This window comes from Raphanus sativus, chromosome 2, assembly GCF_000801105.2.
Source record: "Raphanus sativus cultivar WK10039 chromosome 2, ASM80110v3, whole genome shotgun sequence".
Taxonomy (NCBI): domain Eukaryota; kingdom Viridiplantae; phylum Streptophyta; class Magnoliopsida; order Brassicales; family Brassicaceae; genus Raphanus; species Raphanus sativus.
This window is the reverse complement of record NC_079512.1, coordinates 26,242,283-26,266,904: the sequence shown is the minus strand read 5'-3', so window position 1 is coordinate 26,266,904 and position 24,622 is coordinate 26,242,283. Positions and strand designations below refer to the sequence as shown.

Genomic DNA, 24,622 nt, shown 5'->3' with positions numbered 1-24,622 from the left:
TCGTCTTTTCCAAAAAGAAAGGAAGAACAGAACATACGACAAACCATTATCACACATTTGAAGACGAAGAAGCAACATGCCAAAAGTCTTTTACACGCTTCTAGACAGTGTCACCGTGGGAAACTGACAAAAAAAAGTCAGTGTCACAGACTCACAGTGGTGTGGCAAAGAGATCACGCTGCATGCATAAGCAAGAGACACGTGGTTGAGCCTCAGCCAATAGAAAAACCCTTCGATCAAATTAGAGGTGATGTACGACATTTCCATCCCACTCCATAACTTACTTGACAATGTAGTAGAAATGGAATATGACCAAAAAACAAAAAAAAATCACTTATTTTAAAATATTTTTTTATTTATATTTCATTTTTGCTGTATTTTTGGAGTAATTTTGGAAATGTAAATGTTATCAGTCACATCACTATATTTCATTTTTGCATGTGACTATTTTTGGACAATCTCTTGCATGTGATTTTTTTGTTGTCACAAGTCTCTTGCATGCAGAAAACATGGGAAATAAGGTGAGACAACAAGTTAAAGAAGTTGTTAGATCTTACCGTTGACTTAGAGCATCTACAACCCATCTTTATTTTTGCTTCTATAATGTTTAGAGTCAAAATCACTCTAAACTATCTCTATTTTTATCTCCAAAAATAGCAATCTATTTTTGTCTCCAAAAATAGAGATTGCTATTTTTTCTCTATTTATAGAAGAATAAATAACATTTCTCTATATTTTACTCTATATTTGGAAGTTTATATTTTAAAAAATACATTAGAGTAAAACTCACATCTGTATAAAATTTCTCTAAAAACATGGGAAATAAGGTGAGGCAACAAGTTAAAGAAGTTGTTAGAACTTACCGTTGACTTAGAGCATCTACAACCCATCCTTATTTTTGCTTCTATAATGTTTAGAGTCAATATCACTCTAAAATATCTCTATTTTTGTCTCCAAAAATAGAGATTGCTATTTTTTCCTCTATTTATAGAGGAATAAATAGTATTTCTCTATATTTTACTCTATATTTTAGAAAAATACATTAGAGTAAAATTCACCTCTGTATAAAATTTCTCTATTTTAGAAATAGAAATTAAAAAATACATTGGAAAAAGTTCTAATTATTTTTTTTTTGTGTTTGTTTGTTGTATTAGGCTGAGTCATGAGTTAATATAATTTAGCCAAAAAATTGCACTACCAATTGTTTTATCTCCTAGACATTATTTGCGAAGTGATTTGCCACATGTCTTCTCTACAATCGTTTTTACAAAAATATTGTGACGCGGCTGTTAAGATTGATGACATGTCATATGGTTAAATATGACATGGACAATTACATTTAATGCTGATTTATATTTTTGGAAATTTTTGTAGAATATAGCAATAACTCATATATTACATTTAATATTGATTTATATTTTGGTAAACTTTGTAGAATATGGTAATAACTCATAAATCATCACTAAAATAAATATATTCAAAAATGACATTTTGAATTTCGAAATATTATATAATTTTACTTTTATAATTATAAAATTTTTATTATCTAAAAGTTTCTAAATTTTCTGAATTTAAAAAAAAAATCGTAATATCATTAGTTTCTTTTAGATATCTACAAATTATGTAAATATTATTTAATTTTAATTTTTGATAACTATACAATTTTATATGATTTTTAGTAATTTTGTAAAAGTTGATTTAATACATTTAACCAAGTGAAATAAATATTCTTTTATCTAAGATTTTAACTTTATATATATACATATATATTCTTAAATATAATTTAAAATAAAAAACATTTTCTCTTAATTTTATGCTTAATTAATGATATTTATATTAATTATTGGTAAAAATAATAAAATATATAATATTAATAAATTACATTTTAAAATATAAAATTTAACTTTAAAAAAATTCATCACTACACATGGTGCAGAAAGACACATAGATTAATAATTGTGACATGGCTACTAAAATTGATGACATGTTTTAAAGATTAATATGACATGAAAAATTATATTTAATGTTAATTTATATTTTGGTAAACTTTTTAAAATATGGTAATAACTCATATATTACATTTATTGTCAATTTATATTTTTGAACTTTTTAAAATTTGGTAATAACTCATAAATCATTATTAAAATAAATATATTCAATTATGACATTTCAAATTTCGAAATATCATTTAAATTAAAAATATTTTAAAATATATACATATTTGTAGAAAATTATTAAAAAAATCATAAAATCAAATTAAATCGTAAAATCATTAGTTTCTTATATATATCTACAGATTTTATAAATATTTTTTAATTTTAATTTTTGACAATTATGCAATTTTACATATTTATTTAATATATTTAATTAAAATAAATAGATAGAAAAATCTACCTAAGATTATAATTTTAAATATATACATGCACATTCTTAAATATAATTCAAAATAAACTAAATTGTTTTTTTTTTTTTATAACATCTTATCTTATTATTATCAAAAGAGGTTAAAAAGAATACATGAATCCAAACATACAACAAATACATTTTTAAGCAAAACAGAATAGAAAAGTAATAACACGATGCTTCCTAACTCTTTTGCAGGATAGACTGATTCGCTAACTTTATCTATTTTTGTTCTCGGTCTTATATGATCTTGTGTTCGGCTGTCATTTATTGTGATCCAACGCCTTTTATCATTTAATAGATCAAGAGGCACGATCCATCTGTTACATCGTTGCCCATTCCATACACTCCCGCTCCAGGAGATAACATGATTTGTTGTAGTCTCTATCCATATCATAAATAATCCCTCAAACTGACAATGATGATAAGCACTTAACTCCATTGTCTCCCACTTCACGTTTTCACATGAACATGCTGTATCCCCTTTTGTTGTCAAATAGAGATGAAACGCATCTCTTTGAATTAATGGAGCCACCATCCTCCATTTGTCAAAATAACATGACGTACACAATCTTCTCCATGGCCATGGTGGTTTAAGATTCCTTTTTTTGTTCCATAGAACTAGTAATCCTTTCAAAGAATTTTTTGGATGGAATAAACCACCATGACTAACAAGCCATGGAAATACACCGACAATACAAAACCACCATGTTTTGTTTGTTGGGAGATTGCACTCAACAATAATGGAGATAATAGACTCACCTATTAGGGAGGAAACGGACTCGTCAAAACGTCTCAAATCTCTTAACTGCCCAACGAACCAATGGAGAAACAGAAAACTGTTTGCCCATGACGAAGACATTACGCGACGGCAACAGGAAGACGAGAGATGGTGTGACGATAGATCACGTCGCTTGATTTGATAACTACGCGACGACAATTAATTTGTTTAAACTAAAAGCTTTAGATAGAATAAAAACAAAAATATAACAAGAGTACGGACCGACGCCGGAGCCGGCGCCGGCCGGAGATTGTTGCAGAGAAACGGTTGTGTTTTTCGCCTTCGGTGTCGCTTGCGAGAGAGAAACGGTTAACCAATAAATAAATATAGCTTTCTTTTATCACTAACTAAAAAATTTTAATGTTCAGTTAAATCAAATTTGTATTAAATTTTTTGATAAGAAAAAGAAAATTTATAATATTAATAAAATAATTTAGACATTTTTTCTATAAGATAATAATATTTCTAGAATATAAAAGATTGATTATACATAAAAGAAATTTATTTGTATTTTTCTTCATATTTTTCCAAAAACATAAAAAAAACAGAAAATATCGATCAAATTTCAAATATAGACTTATATATTTTATCAAAAACATATATAAATTATACATAAATATATTTATGAACCTAAGGTAAACAAAAAAAATGTAATTAGCAAAATCTTTTTATTTTAGTCTAATTATAACCAAAACATTATGATTAAAAAATTATATAGCCCAATATACCAAATGCAAGTAATGAAATCAATCAAAATATGAACAATTAAATCAACCAATTATTATAACGTATCTATTTTGCATATATTCATATACGTCAATAAATTTTCAATATTTTACAAGTTATGTTTGTTAATGAATATCTAATTTACTTTTTTCTATTTTTCTAAAATAAGATATATCAAATTATATATTATTTTATGAAATATATTTACAAATATAAGAGGATAAACTGAATTACCTACTAATATGCTAATTTTAACTTAATGAGACAAATCATCATTAATTTAACCGTCTATATACAACTCAAAAAAAAGTTGAAATAATACAAAATATCATACTTAAAACATAAAGATATTTAATACAATTTTTATACATACAAATAAAATATTACTTAAAACATATAAACAAACAAAGTAAAGTACTTATTTGTATGCACGGGAGAATCACCTAGTATATATATATATATATATATAATAAAATATTTGTTATAGTTTTGAATTATATGTTATATATATATAACTTTATTGTTTCAAATTCAAATGTTTTTAATAATTTAATTTTGAAATTTTTTTTCTTAAATATTTTTCAATTTTTTTTTGAAATTCAAAAATACCTTTTAAAACTATTTTTAAAATTTAAATCTCAATTCCAATACTCTATTCTGATCTCTAAGTTCTAAATCTATATTAATTAGATATAAGTGTATTTTTTTTGTCAACGATATAAGTGTATATTTACCCCCATTTTTCGTTTCTTTTTTTGTTAAACATTTTTTGCAAAAATAAACTAAAAATGATATCATAAGAAATTTCTCTACGTATTTTGTGGCAAAAAATATTGGTGCGGTATGAAACAAACATACATCTTCGTAGTCATGGTGTTGCCAAATATGGATCAAGACTACTGCTACTCATAGTGACTAAGTCGGTGTATTAATCGTGGAATTGTTTAACCTTTATGCACAAATAAAAAGACTAACTAAAGAGTGATCCGCACATTCACGCGGATATTGGTTTTTACATTTTTATATATTGATATTTATTTTTTATAATTAATGTTATATATTTTAGATGTGTCGTAATATAATTAATTATATTCAAAAGACTGGATCAAATCGAGTTACATTGATTATTTAGATATTTTTAGATTCTTATACATCATAACCGAACTCATCCAGACACAGAAAAACCCAACTTAAAATCCACACATAAATTTATAATATTCAAGAGAGATCTAATTTTAAAACAAAAAAGATACATGTAAGAACAATTTGTATCTAAATAGATAGTCAGTGTTCATGCCTAACGGATTTTATAAACTAACAAAAAGACTATGTCTATGTGTTCGGCTAAATTAAGTGATAGAAATAATTTTTTATTTAGTAAAATAATTATATAGAGTGAAAAATCAAGTGACTATAAATATATCACATTTATATTATTTTGATTAAAATATTATTTATTCACAAAGCATATCTTTGAATTACGTTTTTGGCTACATAATTTTTCACCGAATAAAACTAAAATAAGAAATGTTTTAGTAAAACAAACTAAACCGAACGTTTAGTCATATGTAAAACCCAGTTATTTTAAATTTTGGATTTGATAATTGGTACAAAGTCAATATTAATTAACTAATAAATCAAATTCTGCACTATTATCATTATGATAATATAATTAATGGTGTGAATTATTATTAAGGTAATATAATTAATGAAATTTTTAAACTACGTGAAATATGGAAGTACAATTAATATAATACTGATATTTATGTGTCCAAACAATTTTAATTTATACTACTATCTAAATTACCAAAAAGAACTAAAATGTATTTCTTAATAATATAGATATTCGTAAGGCCGGATGTGCCGAAGTTGCTAGTTAGACAAAAAAACTAGTACTTCAATTAATTCATATCAAACATTATTATTAACCGAAAATCCATGTTTTTCGAATTGCGGATCAAAATCTAGTTAATATAATTAATATACAATCTTTAAATGGATATTTGACTCAGTTCTTTTTTGCTTTTGAGTTTCTTTGCTTTAATTAAGTTTGTTCGTATTCGTTCATACGATGCAAGGATGATTCCTATGTCAATCTCGATGTTATCTAAAGAAAAGGGAGAAGAATACTAAGATTGATGAACCGGTCAGTTGTGAGAATGTGTTGGAGAAGAAGGCTTCATGGATCAGCGAGAGAAATAGTTCTAAAGAGGATCTTCTGAAGTGAATTTCTTTATTTTCACATTCATTGACAAAGGCTCGAGACCCTGGTTAATGATCCAAGTATCCAACCAAGGGAAATGTGTGGCATGCGTATTCATATTATTCTAGTCTACTGAGGTGGAGTCGCAACTTCATACATTAGACTACTCCACTAATAAACACTAGATGAGTACCCGCGCATATGCACGGAATTGTCGTCAAAAGAATTATTGTTTATCCTAAATTTCTTAGAAGTAATATAAGAAGAATAATTGAAATTAGTTTTTATTATTTAACTTTGTTATATTTACATGTAGTGGTATTTAGTAACCCTAGAGTTGGATATATCAACTCAAGATAATACATCTATCTTTAATAATATATGTCAATAATATAATTTAAAGATCCAATATTGACTAAATATTGTCAATAGTCCAAAGTATATCATGCTTTATTCCATCAGCTGCCGCAGTCTTATAAGCAAGTGATCAGACTGATGCAAAATAATTAAAATCATTACATCAAAGCCAATATTTTCATTCCCTGCGGAAGAGATTTATATGTTTTTTAGTAATTTTTCGACTGTTAGATTTAAACCTGAACAAATAATCCATTAATATTTTGTGCATGTTCGTAACTAAAAACTGGCTATAATAACGATGAGTGATTGCATGAGGTTTAAACATTGCTTCGCATCTCAGTCTTGAAGTCTAGATTGCTTACATTTCACATTTGGATAGGGATGTGAGGCAACTCATCCTAGCATCATTAGACATCTTAGTGTGAAGCTTTAAGCATGAGTTCTTCTATCAAAAAATAATTATTCATTTCCTGTATTCAACTTAGAACTTTTTAAGTTATTGATCAATATAAAAACGAGCAAGTGTTTATACGTACTAAGATCATCTCCAATGTATTTTGCTATTTTCACCTCTAAAATAGAAGAATTCTATAATAGATGTGGAATATATTCCCATGTATTTCTCTAAAATAACAATCTCTATTTTATAAAGTAAAAAATAGATGAATGCTATTTCTTCCTCTATAAATAGAGGAAAAAATAGAAATTTCTATTATAAAAGAATAAATAGAGGCGGGTTGGAGCAATTTTACTTCTAAATACTATTATAGAGGTTAACTCACTTCTGTAACTTCTGAAAAATAATCCAAAATTACAAAACTCTCATGCTAAAGCTGATCTTAAACTTGAGATCCCACTCTCTTTGTACAACTGTTAAGGACTTGAATGTATGAAAGTTTGGACCTAACTGGCTTACGTTTCTGATCTAAGTTTTCGTCATAGAACCAAAGAATGTTTACAGATTCTTCTTCTTTGGCAAGAGCACACTATGGTTTCTTCTCCGTGTGCTTCCTTGAGGATTTTTCTTTCTTGGAAACATAAATATTCTTCCATCGAAAAATCAAACAGAGTTTGCATATTTTTTTTTGAACGTCTGGATCAATTATTATCGATTAATTATGCTATTACAATGATGAGAATATTACAAAGACGATTATACAGCCGACAATTCTACCATCTTGTGAGAATACATGCCTGACTGCACCTCTCCGAGCCGTCCTATGAGATCCATATTCGATGGTACGCCCTGCACGAAGCTGAAGATCTCCTGTAATTCGTTTCTCCATAAACTGCATAATTTGGTATTTTCTGGGGTTTGAACCCCAGACCTCCGGGTATAGAAGCATTACATGAACCCTTAGTCAAACCATTGGACCAAGGGGGCTTCCACAGAGTTTGCATATTAGATAATAAATATATTTTGGATTAATTATACTATTGCACATCACACATCAGTTAATAGGCGGAAAGGCTTTCCATTCCTCAATTTCTTTGTTGGCACTCGGACATATCTCCGCTGGCGACAACAAAAAGGAATGCCTATGAGACACTGAACTGGAACGGGGACTTTTACAATACATTGCAAGACTGATTGCGTAGCGTATTCTTATGAGTTATATTTAATCCATTAAACTTTTATTCCATTTATTCTCCGGTGGAGAGTTTGATATGCCAAAGTGTATCGCTGTATGGCCAAACTTCTCAGGCTTGCTTGGATTAGAGGCTTCTTCTCTCGTCATTTCTTGTCAAAGAAGCAAAGTCGTCCCCTTATTTCTAAATTTTTACAAGAGAATCATCAATTCAATATACATTTGTTTAATAGCCTTTAATCCAAGCAAGCCTGATGTTCCCTTGCCTTTAAGAATTCTTCTCACATGTGGGGGCCCATTTAATTATATATTAACATATTATCAAAAACTGTAACCAAGAAAAATAGAATATCAACTACTTGGACTTGATGAAATCACCAGTATTCATGCATATCTTCGCTATCAGAAGTATATGTGCAACCAATAGATTTTAGTAGTGTGTATTAGTCCATGAGCCTTCAAGATACTTTAATTAAATCAGCAGAACATTCATTCATATTTTTGTTATCAGAACCTATGGGCGAATCTACATGTTGCAGGGAGGGGGCAGCTACTGTCTTACAACATCTTCTTAGTTGTTAAGTTGATTCAGAACATAGACGATAGCTTTTGGTTTTGTTTCTATCTCTATGTTTACTTCACTGATCATAAAGATTTCTTTTTTTCTTTTTTGAAGGTCGGATTGGTGAATGAGGATCAACGTTTTGTGTAAGAAACATTGTTGTACAACTCTGTGTTACTGTGACTCTGAAATTACTATGAACACATGCGGATGAAGGCGTATATGTGTGTTCTCTTTTCTGTCTTGAAACTCATTTTGAGACAGCAACATTCAAACACAGTAGCTGAAACATTCTTACCAAAGAGGGTGAACCAATAAGAAACACAAGAAGGAAATGACTTCTAACGAACATGTTTAAGAAGAAGAGACAAGGGACATGAACTCTTGATCTGATTCTAAAGCTTCCATAAACTCTGGAAGAAGACAGACTTCTAAATCTATGCTTCCTCCACCTTCTCTTCCAGGATAAGCTGATACCTTCCCATCAACCTTATTGCCATAACCGCTTCTAACCGCAACTGCTTTCCCCATCCCAAACTCACTTCCATACTTGTTAAACCACGGTGAGCTTCCCATATGAACTACGTTTGTATCGAAAAATCGCTTGTTAGAAGGAGAGTTCAACCATAGGTCCATGTCTGAAGAGATCTTCTCGTCAGTGTGTTCGGTTACAGCTTGGTGCAGCTTTGAAGCAGCCCATCCTAACTCATTCTCTAAGAGGTTGCCTACTTTAGCAGTCGTTTTCACTAGAGAGATGTACACACCAAAGTAGTTCTTGGGCAATGGTGGATCCATTCTTGATCTATTCCCTGCAGCAAGCCTGCAAGTAGTTTCTTGATCATTTGGTAATATCCTTGCTCTTGTAATGCTTCTCCATACAAATGCGGATAATGACTGAAAAGAGGAGATAGTTGTTGTTCCACACTCTTGATTCGCCTTTGCTTTCAGTGATCTCACTGTTTCAGATGAGAAGTGGAACATTCTCTCCGTCAGAACCGGAGGGTCGGTTAGACGAATGGACTCATCAGGTTGAGTGAACGGAAAGCTGCAGATAGGACCGGACACTTCACGAAAGATCGGAGGATTCTTGAGACAGAGTAGTTTGTTATTAGTGGTTTCTTCTTGGGAGTTGAAGATATCTGACAGAGAGTTAAAGAACTGCCAGAAGGAACTTCCATCTCCAAGTGCATGATTCATAGACAGTCCTATGAACACTCCATCTATAAGTTCTGTTACCTACATCTCTCAAACAAACAAACACATCAGCCTCTATGATTTGTTAATATATTGAAAACACAAAGAAAGAAAGAAGTAATGTACCTTTATTGACAAGAGACTCATGGTGTGACCATCCTGGCTCACTGCTTTGTGATGATCAAAGAAAGACTGAACAACCAAAGGAACATATCTAGACCCAACGATATCTCCAACACTTAGATCAGTTTTGGCATGGATAAATCCAGCTCCAGGACTGTTATTACAATCCACAAACAGAGAATAGGAACTTGCATCATCGGTTTTCCGAGTGGAGAGGCGACCAGCGAGTGGATAGAACTGGACAAGTGCTGTGGCTAGAGAGTCTTTGAGCTTTTGCAGCAAAGTCTCCATGAAAACTTTTGGTTTGATTGCATCATCAGATGGTGTTGATGGTTTGAGAAAGAGAAGACCCTTTTGGATATAATGCAAAGAGAGCAGTAAGTGATCCATAAGTGTTAAATGGTATGGCTCTTTCCATTTTTCCGGCAATGTTTTGGGTTTGACAAAGCATTCTGAGATAAGCTTTACCTCAGATGAAGAAGAAGAAACCATTTTGCTTCTTTCACTTCTTCTTTGCTTTTCTGCTTAGTAGGTCAGTATATAATAATCAAATAAGAAACTTTTTACATTAAAGATGCTTTGTTATTATGTTTCATCTGTCAATATCTTTTATTACCAAAAAAAAAAAGATGCTTTGTTATACAGTTGAAGTGAGTGACCACTGACCAAGAAGGCAAGAATGCACAACTTGTCTTTTTTTTTTCCCCAACTTGTCTTTGTATGCAGTTATTACACGAAAAGACTTGGAAAAGGCAAGAAAGAATACAACATTAGACCAAAAAAAGAAAAAGGAAGAACAGAACATACAACAAACCATTATCCATTCACACATTTAAAGACGAAGAAGCAAGATGCCAAAAGTCTTTTTACACGCTTCTAGACAGTGGTGTGGTAAAGAGATCACGCTGCATTGCATAAGCAAGAGACACTTGGTTGAGCCTCAGCCAATAGAAAAGCCCTTCGATCAAATTACAGGTGATGTAGGACATTTCCATCCCACTCCATAGCCTACTTCTAAAATGCAGTAGAAAATGGAGTATGACCAAAAAATAGAATGGAGATGTAAATGTTATCAGTCACATCACTATTTTGTTCCAGTGTCATCTTTGATTAATCTTGCATGTGATATTATGCAGAAAACATGGGAAATAAGGTGACGCAACAAGTTAAAGAAGTTGTTAGAACTTACTGTTGACTTAGTTAAAACTTTTTGTGTTTGTTTGTTGTATCTAATCTATTAATTTAGGGATTATCTACTATTTGAAGTTTTCATTTAAATTTTGGACTCTTTCATAGTTGTTGCTAGAATATATCATGCCTCTTATACAATGCAACCTACCAACTTAAATTAAACCAAATTTTAACCAACATAGATTAGTTAAACCTAACCAGTAACACTTTTATAATATTTTTGGTTAATCTCTTAATATAATTAGATCATCTAAAACTGAACCACTCTTAAATCAACGAGTTCCATATCATTCCAGACATAAGAGAAAAAATATCCGACTCATTTACAACATAAGCATACAAAGACCGTGTATGCTTATGCTCATTGATCTTCCAAAAACCAAATAATTGTGGCATAGACCAACATAGGCTCATGTTCGTATCACTAACTTTACTTCCATATATTTACTCTTCACCTACATCATATCACAACATACACAGTTATGCAAGAACATGATTTTTTTTTGTTCAAACAACCAAATAATGGTGGCATATGGTCAGTAGATTTTTTAAATATGTTTTCTTATATATTACATTTTACGAGACTATGTGTATAAGTTTTTTTTTTTGAAAAATGACATAACTATGTGTATAAGTTAAAAGGAAAAAGATGTGACAAGGCAAATTATTATACTAAAAATGTAAGAAGATTAAATACAAACTAATAACAAGTAACACAAATTATAACACTATTAAATTCTATATATATTTAATAAAATATTATATATATGTCTAATATGTATATATTATATAAATGTTACACAAAATATATATAATATTATATACACATATTATATATACCATATATTATTAATTGAAATTTGACAAATCAATTTCCGCACTTCAGGGCGGGTCCTAATCTAGTTAGGCTTAAGTCTAGAGTTAAATACTTTAGTCAAAACTTTTTTTTGTCAACTATGTGTTATTTCCGGACAATTTTCTCAAATAACTCATCTTCAAGTTTTTGTCATCAAAACAAATCACAAAGATAAAAGTAATCAAAAAGCCTTTAGAATTAGATGTTTTCAATTTTGATTTTTTATAAAAACAAATTGAAATTTTTTTCTTTCAAAAATCCTTTTTGAAATTCAAATACTTTTTAAACTTTTTAAAATTTACATTCGCCCCAAAACTCTACCTTTAACTCTAAACTCTAAGTATAAATTAGTTAACCCTAAATGTATAAATATATATTTGTCCTTCTTTTTTGATCATTTTCTTTCTTGAAAACTCTTTTGTGAAATAAACTAAAAGTGATATAATAAAAGTTTTCTCTACCTATTTGTGGTTCAAAAGGTATGGGTGCAGTATGAAACAAACATACATCTTCGTAGGTATGGTGTTGCCAAATATGGATCAGAGTGACTAAGAAGGTGTATTAATCGTGGAATTGTCTAAATCTTTATGCACTAATAAAAAGACTTATTCGCTGGGTCGGATGTGTGGAGTTTACTATACTCTTTAAGATTTAAAAAATTATTTTTATAAGATAAAGATGTTTTCTTAAAGAAAAATGGAAAATGGGTTCTGAAACTAGTATAACTATGGATCCTAAGAATTATAAAAAATTTCATTAACATAATTAATATACAAACTCCAAATGGATTTTTGACTCGATTAGTTTTTGCTTTAATCAAGTTAGTTCGTGTTCGTTTGGTTTACGCACGTAACTGCGTCTAGATACTGCATCTGAATATTGCATCTGGTGTTTATATTCTTTAAAATTTTAAAAAATATTTTATAGGATAAATATATTTTTTTAAAGAAAAAAAGGAAAATGGGTCCTAAAACTAGTATAATTATGGATCCTAAGAATTGTAAAAAAATTCATTAACATAATTAATATACAAACTCCAAATGGATTTTTGACTCAATTAGTTTTTGCTTTAATCAAGTTAGTTCGTGTTCATTCATAACACGGTGCAAGGATGATTCCTATGTCAATCTCGATATTATCTGAAGAACAGAGATAAGAATACTAAGATTGATGAACCGGTCAAATGTGAGAATGCGTTGGAGAAGAATGCTTCAAGGATCAGCGAGAGAAATAGTTCTAAAGAAAATCTTCTGAAGTAAATTTATTTATTTTCACATCTAATGACAAAGGCTCGAGACCCTGGTTAATGATCCAGCCAAGGAAAATGTGTGGCATGCGTATTCATATTATTCTAGTCTACTGAGGTGGAGGTAAATCGCAACTTCTTCATACACTAGAGTCTAGACCACTCCATTATCATTCTTAACAATGTCACATGTAAATGATTTCGTATGTGCACTCAGCTGAGTAGAGCAAGTTTTCTTGAAAGTTGGATCACTCAGGCGAGTGCCGGCTAGAGAACATGAGGACACTGCATGCAGCTCAATGCGCAGAACGCAAAATATACGGTCCAAAGGCAGAAAGCAACTCAAAAACACTTTAAAGAAACTCAGAACTAGGCTGGCGACAACAAAAAGGAATGCCTATGAGACACCGAAATGAAATGGGGACTTTTACAATACATTGCAAGACTCATTGCGTAGCGTATCTACGCGACATTAGTCTTATGAGTTATATTTAATCCATTAAACTTTTATTCAATTTGTTCTCCAATGGAGAGTGATATGCCGAAGTGTCTCTCTGTATGGCCAAACTTCTCAGGCTAGCTTGGATTAGAAGCTTCTTCTCTCGTAGTCAGTTTCTTGTCAAAGAAGCAAAGTGGTCCCCTTGTTTCTAAATTTTCACAAGAGAATCATCAATTCACTACATTAGTTTAATAGCCCAATGAAGTAAATCTTGATGTTCCCGTTGATGTTCCCTTGCCTTTAAGAATTCTTCTCACATGTGGGGGCCCATATAATTATATATTAGACCATCCACAATGGTGTAACCCATTGTGGAATCCTTAGGATTAGTTTAGTTTTTTTTTTTTTTTTTGAATAGTTAAGGATCTTAATCTAAAAAGTGTGTCCAATGATGTTTCCGAATTCGGAGTCCTTAGGAATAAAAAAATAATTTTTTTAAAAAAGTGAAATTAAAAAAATTTATTCCAAGAAATAAAATAAAATACAATAATTAAACATAAAAATACAATAATTATACATAAAAATACAATAATCATTCATCACCAAATTTGTTCCAAATATGCTCAATTAAATCTTTTTTCAGTGGTTCATGTATACGCCTATCCCGAAGTTCTTTCTCGTTCTGATTGACAAATATGTTATGGAGATTTGTAGGCATGTCGGTTTGGGTTTCCACATGTGAACCTCTGGTGACACTTCCTTTTTTAAATTCCGATATGTCGATGCGAGTGTATTCATTACGTTCATTTTCGACTATCATATTGTGTATTATGATACATGCTCGCATAATCTTCCCTATCTTTTTTTGTCCCATGTAAGAGCCGGATTTTTGACAATCGCAAATCGAGCTTGCAAAACTCCAAAAGCATGTTCCACATCTTTTCGGGCTGCTTCTTGTTTTTTAGCAAATAACCGTGCTTTAGGACCTTGAGGACGTGAGATAGATTGGATAAATGTTGACCATTTTGGATATATACCGTCTGTGAGATAGTAAGCTAACTTATACTTGTGTCCGTTGACCACGTACTCTAACCTTGGAGCTCGACCTTCTATAATGTCATCAAAAACAGGAGATCGATCGAGGACATTAATATCATTTAAGGTACCTGGAGGACCAAAAAAGTTGTGCCATATCCAAAGATCTTGTGAAGCTACAGCCTCTAAAGACAATTGTCGGTTTGCTTGATCCACGTGCGTACTGTCCTTTCCAACCGGTTGGACAATTTTTCCACCTCCAATGCATACAGTCAATGCTTCCAATCATCCCAGGAAACCCGCGTTTTTCTCCAATGTCGAGAAGTCGTTGAAGATCCTCTGGTGTGGGTCTGCGTAAATACTGATCCCCAAATAATTGTATTATTCCATCAGTGAAATGATGTAAACACGAAAGTGCCGTGCTTTCACCAAGTCGGAGATATTCGTCAACCGCGTCAGCCGCCGAACCATATGCAAGCATACGAATTGCTGCCGTACATTTTTGTAGTGGAGAAAGACCAAGCCTCCCGGTAGCATCTGGTTTGTGTTGAAAGAATGGAACGTTCTGTGAGAGGCTATAGACAATACTCATGAATAATTCCTTGTTCATACGGAAACGGCGTCTGAATAAATGTGCTTCATATGTGGGATTTTCGGCAAAGTAGTCATTCCATAAACGGGTGTGTCCTTCTTCACGGTTTCGTTCTATATAAGCACGCTTCCTTTGCTTATCGGTTTGGGGTTCCAAGAAGTTGTTTAATGTATCTTCGCATATTTCGTCGAAAACTTCATCCAATCTTTGGTCGAGTCCATCGGATGAAGATGATGACATCCTGCTTGAAAAAAAAAATTATTTTGTTAAAGTATGTATATTTTAGAACATTTTTTTTAATCTTAATATATATTTTAGAACATTTTTTAATCTCAATATATGTTTTAGAACATTTTTTTAATCTTAATATATGTTTTAGAACTTATTTTTTAATGTCAATATATGTTTTAGAACTTATTTTTTAATCTCAATATATGTTTTAGAACTTATTTTTTAATTTCAATATATGTTTTAGAACTTATTTTTTAATCTCAATATATGTTTTAGAACTTATTTTTTAATCTCAATATATGTTTTAGAACTTATTTTTTAATCTCAATATATGTTTTAGAACTTATTTTTTAATCTCAATATATGTTTTAGAACTTATTTTTTAATCTCAATATATGTTTTAGAACTTATTTTTTAATCTCAATATATGTTTTAGAACTTATTTTTTAATCTCAATATATGTTTTAGAACTTATTTTTTAATCTCAATATATGTTTTAAAACATTTAAATGTTGCAAGAGATGATAAGTTAAAATGTAAAATTCAAGAGATGATAAGTTAAAATGCAAGAGAAGCAAGATACTTGTGTTAAAATGATGATAAGGTAAAATGCAAGAGATGATACTTGTGTTAAAATGATGATACGTGTGATGAGATGATACTTGTGAGAAGCAAGAGATGATGAGAAGCAAGAAATGATGAGAAGGAAGAGAAGCAAGCTTCAGTCTTAAAAATATTACAGTCTTAAAAACAGAGTGCTTCACCGTTACACTACAACCTCTCCGAGATGATAGGAGAAAAAACAAGATAAGTTAAGAGTTTTGATGTAGGAAACAAGAGGATACAACTACAACTACTTATACAACATAAGTGAACAGAACATCCCGTGACTGTCTTGGTTCACATGCGCCAAAGACCAAAAGACTTTCCCATCTCCAAAGCACCCGTGACTTGGTTCACATGCCTACTGCAGAACTTGAAAAGAGACAACAGTTAGCTAAATGTAAAATATGCAAGTAGACGTTGAAAAATATGCAACATAGTTAATGTAAAACATGAAAAAAAATATGCAAGTACACGGCCTAAACTCATAGCTAAATGACAATACCTAAACTCATAGCTAAATGACAATACCTAAACTCATATTAGAGCAGACATAAGTTTCATTTTAAGAGTTGTTTCCATCTCATTGAGAGGCTCTTTTTTGGCAAGTAGACGTTCAAGGAGGTTCTGTGTTGAGACTTCTTTTTTCACTTGCATGATGGCATCTATCTTCGTCAGAGCCTTTTCTTTACCACTCTTCTTCTTCTTAGCGGCCGCTTTAGCAGCCTTAATCCCCATAGGTCTAGGCTCTTCGTCTGCTGTATCAACCTCCACGACTTTGCGCTTATCCTTCCCACTGTCCTTAGCCACAAAAGAGGAGGACCATTTCTGGTCATGCCTCAGCTCCCTCCAGGCATGTTCCATGCTAAATCTCACCGAGTGCTGATTGAAGAAGCGGTCTAGTGCAGTTTTCATCACTTCATCTTCGTTTTCACCACTTCTCTGCTCCCTCAAAGCCGCGTCGTAGCATCCAACGAACTTGCAGACTTGGTCATTAATCCTAGACCACCTCTGCTTGCACTGACCAAGAAGCCTAGGCGTTCTTCCCACCAGCTGGGGGCTTGCGTTGTAGTAGTCTACGATCCTGCTCCAGAACGTGTTGGCTTTCTGGTCATTGCTCACCACAGGATCTTTACTGGTGTTGAGCCAAGCACCAATGAAGATTTTATCCTCAGTGGGAGACCATTTACTGCTCACCTTCACAGCAGACTCATCTTGACTGGGACCACTCAACCAAACGGGTTCGGGGGATTCAAGGTCTACTGAATATTGACTATTCAGTAGATTTACAAAACCAAGGGTCATATTCATAGTGAGGGAATGGTTTGTGTCACTCTACTAGCAACACAAAACCTTAAGTAAGCGATCTAAACCTAAAGAAACATTTAACATAATAAATCTTGGCAGGTAGGAAGGTAATAAGACTAGTATAGATAATTAACTAAAGCTTTTAAAACTACAACTACAATAAATCAGACTAGTACTGATAATTAACTAAGCAAGACGGAAGTGATATATAACTATATTGCTTTAAAACTAACATTTAAAGCATTTCAGTATCATTTAACACCAATCAAATCTCAACATTTAAAAACTACAACTAGTATCAAATCCTATACAAATTGATTCAGTGATCTCAACGTTTAAAACTACAACTAGTATATTGTAGAGACTTCGAAGAGTACCTTTTATTACAAACAGTCGGGACTTCAGATTGCCGCGTAAGACTTCAGCTTGTACGTACCCTTTGAAGCTCTTCCTGCAAACACACGAGATAAAACAGTTAAACGCTTTTAAAAAATGCAGACACAACAATCAAAAGGAAGATGACAGAAACTCACCACGCAGATAGATGAACACCAAACCCATTAACAGTAATACACAAACCAGGAGACAAACCACCACTGTCTTCTCTAGCTTCACCAGCTTCTGCTCACTCTTAATACCTTGATCCTTAAGCTGGCTGAGTTGTGTCTGCAAGTCATCACTCATCTCCTCCATAGCCATAAGGTCTGTTGAGTTGTTTCTGCTGAGTTGTGTAACAGGCTCAGCTCGAGGTGGGTACTCAGCCGGCTCTCCGATCATGTAGCTACTCTCAGCTTCATCAGCGTAGAGTGCAGCTGCTTCATCAGCGTAGAGTGCAGCTTCTTCTTCAAGAAGAGAGGTGATGTCGTACTCTGATGAAGAAGGCTGACTGTAACTGTAATCATGTCCCATATTAACCTGAAAGAGAAGAAGAAAAAATATTAATTAACAAGTCAAGAGGCAGAGCACAAGAAGCATCGTTTCAAAACAGTAAACACATAAGAACAAACACAAAGATCATATAAGCCTCGATACAAACCAATCTCGTTTTGAAACCGTAAAAAAGAAAAACCGATCCCCAAATCGAGTGATATCAAAATCGATTTGAAACCCTAACCATAAACGAAAAGATCTAGAAATTGATTGAAACCAAAACCTTGTTGAAACCCTAATTACAAACGAAATAATCTCCAAATCGATTGAAAATCCAAATCGTTTTGAAACCCTAAACTTCAAACGAAAAATCAACAAAAACGATTGAAAACCAGAAAACGAACCCTTATTTGAGAGGAAACAAACATGCAACCTAATCTAAAACCGTAAATGAACAAGAAAAAGCTTCGATTTACCTCGGGTTTTCACAATCGCGAAATCGTCTTTGAGTCGCCTTGGTTTCGCCTTCGAGTCGAGACCAGTTTTTTTTTTTCTCCAACGAAACAAATGACATCGAATTTTTTTAACATGGCAAATCACTTGTTCAGTCTCACCAACCAGAGCGCGGCACGCACTTAAGGATTTACTCCTTAAAATCCTTAGTGACGGACCAATTCTTACCAATCTCGCCCCATTTTATATTTTTTTAATCCTTTAATCATAGGTTTAAACGCTAAGAATTGTGTAAATACACCGTTGCAGGTGGTCTTAACATATCATCAAAAACTGTAACCAAGAAAAATAGAATATCAATGACTTGGACTTGATGAAATCACCAGTATTCATGCATATCTTCGCTATCGGAAGTATATGTGCAACCAAGCAACCAATAGATTTTAGTAGTGTATATTACAGTCCATGAGCCTTCAAGATACTTTAATTAAATCAGCAGAGTATTCATTCATATATATCTTTGCTATCAGAACCACATGTGTGCAACCAATAGATCTTGGTAGTATATATTACAGCCCATGAGCTTTTAAATACTTAAATCAAGATCTCGATTTTTGAATTATAGAAGGCAGACAAGATCTGAATGCTACCAATAAAGATGCAGACACACACATAATAATGAGGACAAGCACATTAATGAAACAAGTTATATTAACCCAAATGCAGAAGAGAAAAAACGAATTTATGAAATTAAACACGAGAAGTTGAATGTGAAATTCATTAGAAATTACACAAATCCACACAAGTAAATCGGTTCGAAGAACACGCTCAAAACTCAGAACACAAGTGTTTTTCTAAATTAAAAAGTATATATTTACGTAGTGAAATTAAGGTTAATAGTTATTTGATACAAATACTCGTATTTATATAAGAGTAAAATAATTGTATATATATTTTTTGTCAAGATAGGTTGGTAATATAACTAATGTTTCCAACAAACCCTAAGAACAACTTTGACAGCAAGGATTACTTTGATTAAGAGGGACACAATAGCCATTGTTGTGCGCCTCAAGACTGTTTTCACCTCTCTTCTTTTAACTTCGTGGGAAAGGGTTTACTTACCTTTTGTCACACTTTTTCTTATTTTAATAAGTTTTTAAATTGATATCAATCGCTGACTCATAATATTTTTTTTGGATGAGTTTTTCAACATATATTAATTTCAAACTTAACATATACATCTCTTTCAATTTCTTTTTATTATTTTGATGAATGCTTATTTATAGATAACACTAAAAACTTTATGTATGGAAGTATGGAACAAAAATAAATTAAGCATATATTTTTCTAATGAGGAATATGTATTAATATTCGAAAATATTCATATATATTATATTATATTATATTCGAAAGTTCGTTCAGAAAAATGTTACCTCTCGTGAGGGTTTAACACACGTATCTTCTTCCTATGATAGCTAGTTATAGTAACTCTTTTCATTACAAAAGAAATCAGATGCCGAAGCAATTATATAGAATACTAAAATTGTTTCCAAAGGGAAATGATCATTTTCAGTTAATTAGAATTGTCTTTAAATCTACTTTTAAAAGGCAAAAAAAAATCGAAACTATTTGATGTAAAAGCCAACATGTGACATAAATAAATAGTCATATCGATCGGTGGATCGGTCAGAGTTTATGATCGAAATCAGTTTGGGACCCATTACACTAACTTTGTTTATGAAGATTGAGTTAGTTTTTTTTTGACTAACGATTGAGTTAGTTTCTTTGTTAAGAGAAAACACTTGAGATAGTTTCATGCACAAATTAGAGAGAATCGAAAATCGATAACATCTAAAGTTTAGGTTCTATTAGTATATATATATATATATATATATAATATTAGTTAATCAAATATTGAACGTGATCTTTTTAATGTATAAAACGAAGAAGAGGTTATTTATAATGAATGGTTTCTATTATATTATTATCATGTCACTCGGGTTTAAGAGATTCGTATTGTGTGTGCATTCTTGAAAACGAAGTTACAAATATCAAACAATGTTTTTAGTCTTGCACCAAAAAATACAATGTTTTTAGTCTACCACCTCTGATTTGTCATGTACGTCTTCTCTCTCAAATTATTACTTTTCCAACAAATAAACAAAGTGGTTCTATTCATGAGATCTGAATCTATGTAAAGTATATAGGTATATGAATATCTATGTTAAAAAATTATATAACCAGGAAAAGTAGATAAAACAGAAAAAGACGTATTGAGTAGTAGTAGTGAGGAAGTCTTAATTAATTAAACTCCAAAAAGGAGAGTCATAATTTCAACTATAAAAACAACATCCCGCAAGAGACTACACAACGACACCAAATAAAAAGGCATACTAAATCCATCTTTTTTCCAAAATTAGCAAGAATGGTTTCGGTCACATCATCAGAAGCATCAAGAAGCCGATCAAAGAAGGTGTGTGTGATTGGAGCTGGACCGTCTGGGCTAGTCTCGGCAAGGGAGCTGAGAAAAGAAGGACACAAAGTGGTGGTGATGGAGCAAAACAACGACGTAGGAGGTCAGTGGTTGTATCAACCAAACGTGGAAGAAGAAGATCCTTTAGGAAGTAGTGTTCCTATGAATGGTGAACTTAAGGTCCATAGCAGCATTTACTCTTCCTTGAGACTAACCTCACCGAGAGAGATAATGGGCTATTCGGATTTTCCATTTTTGGCGAAGAAAGGGAGAGATATGAGGAGGTTTCCAGGGCATAAGGAGCTTTGGTTATATCTTAAGGACTTTTGTGAAGCTTTTGGGGTAAGAGAAATGATTAGGTTTAATGTTAGAGTTGAGTTTGTAGGGGAAGAAGATAAAAATGAAGATGTGAGGAGATGGATTGTGAGAAGTAGAGAGAAACTAAGTGGTAAGGTCATTGAAGAGATCTTTGATGCTGTTGTTGTTGCTACTGGTCATTACTCTCACCCAAGATTGCCCTCTATAAAAGGTACCTATCATTGCTTTCAATATCGTTATATACTTTGTTTAACCGTTTACCGATATATAGTAAATACTAAATGTAGTGGTTCACATCATATTGCTAATATGACTAGAGAAAACTATTATCATTTCTCCCCTATGAAATGAGTATATGTACGCTTGTTGATTTGTTTCTCCTCATGGTTCTTTGATAATTAATTATAGGAATGGGTTCTTGGAAAAGGAAGCAAGTTCATAGCCATGTTTACCGGGTGCCTGATCCATTTCGTGATGAGGTGATTAAAACTCTCTCTCTATATATAGACCTTAGTTTAAATTTGGTGATGATGATGATGGTGGTGATAGGTAGTGGTGGTGGTTGGGAACTCAATGAGTGGACAAGACATATCAATAGAGCTTGTGGAAGTGGCAAAGGAAGTTCATTTAAGTGCCAAGTCACTTGACATAACTTCTGGACTTTCCAAAGTCATCTCCAAACACTCAAACCTTCATATTCAACCACAGGTTCTAATAACTTTAATATACATACTATATATATATGTTAATGCTTAATTAAATTTGTATTTGTACAAATTTGGATTAAAAATATTTATTTCTTTGATTTTGTTTTGTTTTGGTAGATTGAATGCTTAAAAGATGATGGCAGAGTCATCTTTGTGGATGGATCTTGGGTCGTCGCTGATACAATTTTATACTGCACCGGGTAAGACTCTCATCTTTATCTACTGTTTGATATGATTACAAAACCAAAATTCACATATATAACAAATTTAAGTGTAAATCAACATAAAACCTTGTGTTTTCTTCATGCAAGTTGACGAATAGTCTAAATTACTACTTTTTGTTTCTGTTACGTAAGACAAACATGTGATGATGGCTCCTTAGATAATGAGTTAGTCGTAATTAATTAAACGTTAAGTTTATTTTAATTGACTATGACTTTGTGGGCGTATCGAGGTCTTCATCGACATCATAAGTAGTAGTATCATATATTGCTTCAATGTAAGAGGTACTATTAATAAAAAAAACTAAACACGATAAAATATGGTTGATCATTGATATCTGCATGATAATGCGTAACGTATATCTTAATTAGTTCCTCAACTAGAAAATTATACTCCTACTGATTAAAATAATATCGAGAGATATATAAATTACTCTATGTTGTCGATAACTACTAAACTAAACTAATAGTTTACTTTTTGATAATGTCGTATTGAGTGGGCTACAAATCGTTTTTTTCTTTCACATTGGTCATCTCAATAAATTTGAGTTCCCTAGTTCTTGGATATCATGTTGTTATACCCTACAATAGTAATCAATTTTGTCATTTTGAAAACGTTTTATCGTATTTATTTAATTATGTTTTGAATAATAATAAAAAAATGTTTTGAATAATAAACAGGTACTCGTACAAATTTCCATTTCTTGAGAGTAAAGGAAGAGTAAAAGTAGATGATGATAGAGTCGGCCCGCTCTTTGAACATACTTTCCCTCCTTCTCTCTCCCCTTCCCTCTCATTTGTCGGTATCCCAAGAAAGGTCTCTCTCTCTCTACACTTTTATTTATTTATGCTACTAATTAATCTTGATTTTTAGTATCTCAAATTTTTTTTTTTTGATTTTTACAGTTAATAGGGTTCCCATTCTTTGAAGCACAAGCAAAATGGATAGCACAAGTATTGTCTGGAAAGTTATCTCTTCCTTCTTCCGACCAAATGATGCAATCTGTCGCCGACTTTTACCGTTCAAGAGATCTCGCCGGTGTCCCTAAACACAACACTCACGACATTGCTGATTTCACTGTAATAAAACCTCTAAACACGGTTTAAAAAAAAACTTGTTTGTTTATTAATGACCGAGGTACTAATACAATTTTAAAATTGTTTTGCTATAGTATTGTGACAAGTATGCGGATTATGCTGGCTTTCCTCATTTAGAAGAATGGAGGAAACTACTTTGTTTGTCTGCTCTCAACAATTCACAGGAAAATCTTGAGACGTATCGTGATTCTGGGGATGATCATGAACTCCTTCAAGAAGCTATGCAAAGCTCTCACTTTACAAATTTCAATTCTTGAAACTCTTCTCTTGTTATGTTTTGTTAAATTATTTTTGTTAAGTTACGAAGAAAAGAATCTCTCTTTCTTCCTATTTATCTAGTTTGGTTTTTGTTTTATGTTTTTTGGTTGACATTTATATCCATATACATTTATACATTTATTTCCCTAGATACACATTCCAAAAATCAATGGAGATCCTTGTTAAGAAAGATGTAGCAACTTGGTTTTCCGTAGAAAAATCAGAAACACTAGTCATGGTCCATGAGAAAAACTGAGAAGGCTGTTTGGAGTAGCCGAGAGACAGTTGGGCCGTTGACTATCTTAAGTTGAATAATTCACATAGGCTTGAGTTGCTACAAACACCATGAGAGAAGCATTTTGGAAATGATCTCGTATTTGGGCTACGACCCCATTCACGTACACACTTCGCAACTCAGCTAGTCACGAAGTGAGAGAGATAGTTGGGCCGTTGACTTAAAATAAGCCCAAATATTATACATTGGCCTCAATTGCTTCAGGATTTCAATAACAAAAATGCATCTTTAGGCCTCTTTATGCGAAGAGCACAAGGTTAAGTATGGTATGTAGTCCCTTTTCTGATCTTTGATATATAAATTTAAATAGGAGATACCTTATCCTCAAAGGATATGAAAATACAATCCCCTTTAGTTCAAATTATTTTTCCGACCAAACCCTTTATTCAAATTAATCACTATATAATGAAAAATGGAACCTTTACATACTATCACCAATTAGTATTTGTATAAAATGTGGATGTAATTTGAAATATTCATATCCTGA

General features: G+C 32.0%; 4 protein-coding genes across 4 annotated transcripts; 1 reads left to right on the top strand and 3 right to left on the bottom strand.

The window, feature by feature from the left end:
* Positions 1-8,863: 8,863 nt before the first annotated feature.
* Positions 8,864-10,470, bottom strand: LOC108841843 (uncharacterized acetyltransferase At3g50280). The gene is made up of 2 exons (XM_018614616.2): positions 9,945-10,470; positions 8,864-9,860 (listed from the first exon to the last, which is right to left on the bottom strand). The coding sequence occupies exons 1-2, from the start codon at positions 10,431-10,433 to the stop codon at positions 8,979-8,981; spliced, it is 1,371 nt and encodes a 456-aa protein (XP_018470118.1). The 5' UTR covers positions 10,434-10,470; the 3' UTR covers positions 8,864-8,978.
* Positions 10,471-14,528: 4,058 nt separating this feature from the next.
* LOC130508653 (uncharacterized) lies at positions 14,529-15,559 on the bottom strand. The gene is made up of 2 exons (XM_057004265.1): positions 14,889-15,559; positions 14,529-14,839 (listed from the first exon to the last, which is right to left on the bottom strand). The coding sequence occupies exons 1-2, from the start codon at positions 15,538-15,540 to the stop codon at positions 14,529-14,531; spliced, it is 963 nt and encodes a 320-aa protein (XP_056860245.1). The 5' UTR covers positions 15,541-15,559.
* Positions 15,560-16,671: 1,112 nt separating this feature from the next.
* LOC108839014 (glutathione S-transferase T3-like) lies at positions 16,672-17,439 on the bottom strand. The gene has a single exon (XM_018611861.1). It carries the CDS (start codon positions 17,437-17,439, stop codon positions 16,672-16,674), a length of 768 nt encoding a protein of 255 aa, XP_018467363.1.
* A 3,660-nt stretch (positions 17,440-21,099) lies between these two features.
* Positions 21,100-23,975, top strand: LOC108839980 (flavin-containing monooxygenase FMO GS-OX-like 9). The gene is made up of 7 exons (XM_018612785.2): positions 21,100-21,767; positions 21,965-22,035; positions 22,106-22,264; positions 22,381-22,463; positions 23,166-23,301; positions 23,391-23,564; positions 23,657-23,975. The coding sequence occupies exons 1-7, from the start codon at positions 21,191-21,193 to the stop codon at positions 23,837-23,839; spliced, it is 1,383 nt and encodes a 460-aa protein (XP_018468287.1). The 5' UTR covers positions 21,100-21,190; the 3' UTR covers positions 23,840-23,975.
* Positions 23,976-24,622: the final 647 nt, after the last annotated feature.